At 54.8% G+C, this 4,865-nt stretch overlaps 1 protein-coding gene across 1 annotated transcript; it reads right to left on the bottom strand.

Moving 5' to 3' along the window:
* Positions 1-3,355: 3,355 nt before the first annotated feature.
* Positions 3,356-4,443, bottom strand: LOC109775007 (putative homeobox-leucine zipper protein HOX26). The gene is made up of 2 exons (XM_020333767.4): positions 3,846-4,443; positions 3,356-3,752 (listed from the first exon to the last, which is right to left on the bottom strand). Exons 1-2 carry the CDS (start codon positions 4,197-4,199, stop codon positions 3,477-3,479), a joined length of 630 nt encoding a protein of 209 aa, XP_020189356.1. The 5' UTR covers positions 4,200-4,443; the 3' UTR covers positions 3,356-3,476.
* Between the last annotated feature and the right edge of the window lie 422 nt (positions 4,444-4,865).

The raw sequence follows: 4,865 nt of genomic DNA, 5'->3' as shown, positions 1-4,865 counted from the left end.
GTATATAAACTGAGGTTTCGACATAGGCACGAAAATTCGTGGATGCGCCGCGGTTGCTGAAACCGGCTAGCGAAAAGGCCCCATTCGTTCAAGGCAGCCAGATAGACATGCAAACGTATGATTTCCAGAAGTGGACGAGATCTCTGAAGCTCGAGTCAGACTCGTACACTGCATGCGAACCCTATGATCGAGATTTTTGACGCCGTACGTGCTACCGACAAATCAGCGGGTGGTCGCGCCGCGGTTGTTGAAAAAGCCCACCAAAGGTCGAAATCGGAAACGCCCGGGATCCTGCTAGGCCAAGACCATCCTTCGTTGTACGGAACCTGGATGGTTATCGAGAGCTAATTGAGGCCGGGAAACAAAAGGTCTGGTTCTTGGTCCGACCCGTGATCAAATGCTGCGAGTTAACCAGATAATCATTAGTATGTCTGTTGTGAAACCGTGGACAAATAATCTAAGGAAATCTGTTGCTTCCGTCATATGCATGGTGCGCGGTAAACGAGATCAAGGAGAAAGTGACACTCAGTGACCGTTCAACGGGAGTATGTAACAAAAAATTACCATATTTCGTGGAATTGTGTCTACAAACTATCACTTTACAAATTTATGCTGAAAACTACCACTTTTTCACTAATCTTTGACTAAAAACTACCATGTCGAGAAAGTGCCCGATTCGCTTCTTCTAAACGCCTTTATGACAGGATGGGCCCATCTGTCAGCATCAATCTTCTTCATCCTCTCTCTCTCTGGCATTTCCCCGAACACCTCATGTGCACTCCGTGCTCCTCTCCATGGCGACGCCCCGGCGAAGCACCTCTCCGGCGCTGGTCTCCCAGTCGAGGCCATGGCAGCCTGCCAGACCGCTCCGCCGGTGTCCCTCGCCGCCGATGGCAAGGCTTTGCCGACCGACGCCCTCCTTCTCCCGTCCCCTCCCCCCCCTCCGGCGAAGGGGATAGTCGACACCGGCGACTACGGCGTGAATGGCGGCGAGCATGGCGACGTGCGGAGGTGCAAAGGCGGGGGCGTCAGTCGGCAGGGCCGAGCGGGGGGTGGCGAGGCCTTGGCACGATGGCGGCCGCCATGGCCGAGGCGAGCAGGCGGCTCGGCTAGGAGGGATGGCGGCACAGGTGGCGGGGCTCGCCGGCCGGCGGGGCAATGCGGCGAGTGGTGTGGGCTAGGCGGAGCGGCGGGTGGCGCTGGTGGGCCCGAGCGGTGGGTGGTGCGGCCTTGATGTGTTTGGAGCGAAGGCGATGGCCATGGCTGGGTTGAGCGGGCGGCTGGGTCATTCCAGCGGAGCTCGGCTAGGAGGTGGCGGCGCGCTACAGGTGAACAGCCGGCTGGGAGTTGACTACTAAGCCATGTCATCGCCTACGTGTGGGCCAATCCTGTCATAATTATGTTTAATTTCAGCCGAAGCGGTCACGGGAAAAATTAGTCAAAAAGTGATAGTATTAGGCACAAATTTATAAAGTGGTAGTTTGTAGGCACGGTTTAACGAAATGTGGTAGTTTTTTGTTAAATACTCGTTCAACGGAGTATAGTTGAGCACACAAATTAGCAAAATACCCCATGTGTTGCTCTCAAAACAAGCTTTCACCCCTATGGCGCTCTCGCCCGGGGCAACCGGACCTTACATAGTGTCGCTGGCTCATCCCCCCCCCCCCCCCCCACACGCGTGGCCGCGGTTGCGGGGCTCTCCCCCTCAGAGTGCTTTCTCGTCGTGGGTAGCGATGTCTGTGAATCAATGGCAGCTCAGAGGTCCTTCCGTGTCGACGCGTGCGGAATAGTACGGTTGCGTCGGTCCGGTTCTGATATAGGCAGTCCTAACGTCAGAGGTCTCGGCTCGTTGGCCACGGATAAGGCCTTGCTCGTGTGCGCGTTGGCAAGGCCAAAAGAGAGCCATGGCCATGGCGTGCTCGACAGCGGGTGGTCAACTGGTGATGGTTGTGCTCCCTTCTGGTCTAGACAAGACTGGTTGGGGACGCCAGTGTGGACGACTACGTCACCAGATCCATTGGGACTTGACATCTGATGTTCAGCCAATAGTGGAAGGAGGTGTCTTCCCGTTCTTGCGAACATCGTTGGTGAGCTGCAATGATGATGGTCGGCGGAGTCTCGGGATCTTGAAGGCTGGGACGACGGCCCTCGGAAGCATGTTTGGCTCGTCGACAAGCAGTAGTAGCAATGGCGGCGTCTCTTTTTGGACATGTGGATAGCAAGGGGAGGGTCGGCGGATGATCCTATTGTCGTCGTGGCTTAGGTGTTGATGGCTCACTGATTTGGGTCTAGAGGCCCTGTGCTGGTAGCAAAGAGCCCCCCCTCCCCCCCCACCCCCACCACGCCCTCGCAGTTTGGCCTGGCAAGCTTAGTTTCTCAGTTGCACTTGTGAGGGTTGGACCAAAAGCTTCGCGCTCCAGCGCGGGCGACGATGACACTTACTGGTGTTGCTTCCCTCTTGAGCGCATTGTTGTGGGTCCACTTGTCATGTCATGGCTCCGGGCGAAAACCCTAGTCCGGCTTCTCAGACTCAACGGCGGTGGCGCTTGGCATCATCACCTTCTTGAGGCATCGTTATGGAGCCCGGTTCCTTTCGGTTGTAGCGGGTCAGCATCTCTGTGCATGTCTTGTCCCTCACATGTAGCATGCTTGACTCTGGCGGGGGATGGTCCCGAACTCTCGATGATCTCCTATCAAATATGTGTGTCCCCCCATGGTCTTTGTTCTTTGTCGTTGCTATCTCTTTGCAGAAGCAACGCTGCATGGCCTGGAGTAAGCGGCAATCTCAACGGCGAGTCGGACCCTTCGAAAATGGCTTGATGTATTCGGTACTATGATGTTTGGTGGTTTCTCAAGGCGACGCGGTCAGGTCCCTCCCACGGAACGAGCATCATCGAAAAAACTAAAATAAATCCTAAAAAATACGAGCACTAGTGTCAAGTCTAGTCTAGAACTTAAACCCTGATCGATTGGTTTCCACCACAAGAAACCAAACCATCTAAGGTACGCTCACCTTGCGCTCATGAAAAAGCTTAGCATGGACCCATCTCCACCATGCATGCCTGAAATGTTTTTGTTTTCGGAAACCATATGAGAGTTCAAGAGCACCTCGTGACCTTTTGTTGAACTGACCGTGAAGGCGAGGATTCTCCATTCCAATGCAAGATTCATGGAAAGAAGGTTCGCTCATTTGTCAGATGTGATATGAACAATGACTAGTCGACTAACTGATTCCCGCAGTTAATTTGGGGCCAATTTTGCTGCTTGAGATCATGCAGGAATCGTGATCATCCAGAGCGAGGAAGACACATATAACGAAACTACCAAAGTACACCGTAGCTAATACATGCATCAATATTGTCAGCTCGTTAGGCTCATGTGAGACTGCGTCATGCCTAGATAATTCACTACGCTAGCTATAGCTTATGCTACGTGACGGCGCACTTCTAGTTGACAAGTTCTATGGCAGCGGTAATCTAGGCCGCCCTCCGGCCGCCGGCGAGCCTGTTGCAGGACGGACACCTCGTGAGCCTCGAGCCCTGTGCACCGCCGACGAGGAGGACCGCGTGTGTCTCGGCGAGCTCTCGCCGGAGCCGCGCGTTGTCGTCGCTGAGCCGCTCGCACCACCGGCGCAGCAGCTCGCAGTCGAGCTCCGTCTGCTTGAGCTTGGTGCGCGCCCTCCTGTTCTGGAACCACACCTCCACCTGCCTCGGCTTCAACCCAAGCTGCCCCGCAAGATCCTGCTTCTCACCCTGCAGTTCAAAGAACATTCCGATCAGAATCTTCCTGCATGGAAATTATACTTTGCACCTATTGATGAGATTGAATGGAAGATATGGACGTACATGGGAGAGGACGTTGTGGGAGCGGAAGCTTTTCTCCAGCAGCGCCGCCTGCTCCGCGGTGAGCCGGAGCTTCTTCCTCGCGCGGCCGGCTGCGTCCCCTCCGTCGTCGCCATCGTCGACGTCGCTGCCGCCGTGCACAGCCCTGGCCCTCTTGGCATGCTGCCTTGTACTACCGCCGCCTATCCACCTCTCCCCTTTCTTCCTTCCAGTATTTCCCGCCACATGACCCGCTGCCACTGGCGCCGGCGGCGGTTGGCTCCCGGCACCGATCACGAGCGACAACCTTGTGTCGACGAGCTCCTCCGCCTCCAGCGACTCCTTGCTGGTGCTGCTTATGGTCGTCAGGCTAGACATCTTGGAACCAAAATCAACTGAATTCGCTCGTGCCGTCGATAGAGGGATATGGAGGTATGCCGCCGGCGCCGGGTAGCTAGGTGATGATGGCCAACAGATGGGGTGTGCTCTGTTAGCCCAGATCCGACGCCGAGTACTTTCCGGCGACGGTGATACGACCGACGACGAACGACGACGAAGCGAAGCAACGCTGGTTGACTTGGTTCCTGCTCCAAGCTAGCTCAATCCGCTGGAACTTCAGCTCACGTATACAGCAAAAGCACGGCCGATCGAATTGATCTACTAGCCGGCTGGCTCAACTACGCACGCACACAAGACTTGAATTGATAGCCAACAGGCTCGTGTCGAGCCCGTGTTTTTCTTTATTCCTTTTCAACTCACGGTACAATCTGTTTACAGGGGTATAGGGATATATATACTAGTCTGCCTACCAACTAGTACTAATCCTAAACGGTGATTGCTACTGAAACCTACACGGACACATATTTGTGCACATACACGTGAAGGACACGGACACAGTCGTGTTTAATCCTAACAATCACCCCCCTAAACACGACGTTGTCATGTCACACTTCGGACGTCGATCCTTCACCTCTCTAAGTACTTCTCTCGATCCAAAGCCTTGGTTAGGGTGTCCGCCAGCTGATCATCAGTGCGATTGTAGTT

Source organism: Aegilops tauschii, chromosome 6, assembly GCF_002575655.3.
Source record: "Aegilops tauschii subsp. strangulata cultivar AL8/78 chromosome 6, Aet v6.0, whole genome shotgun sequence".
Taxonomy (NCBI): domain Eukaryota; kingdom Viridiplantae; phylum Streptophyta; class Magnoliopsida; order Poales; family Poaceae; genus Aegilops; species Aegilops tauschii.
Note: the sequence above shows the minus strand (reverse complement) of the source record. Positions and strands in the feature narration are given on the sequence as shown.

Coding starts and splice junctions, on each gene's coding strand:
- LOC109775007 (XM_020333767.4), bottom strand. CDS start 4,199: ATGTCTAGCCTGACGACCATAAGCAGCACCAGCAAGGAGTCGCTGGAG. Junction 3,753..3,845: donor CCCACAACGTCCTCTCCCAT/GTACGTCCATAT, acceptor TTTGAACTGCAG/GGTGAGAAGCAGGATCTTGC.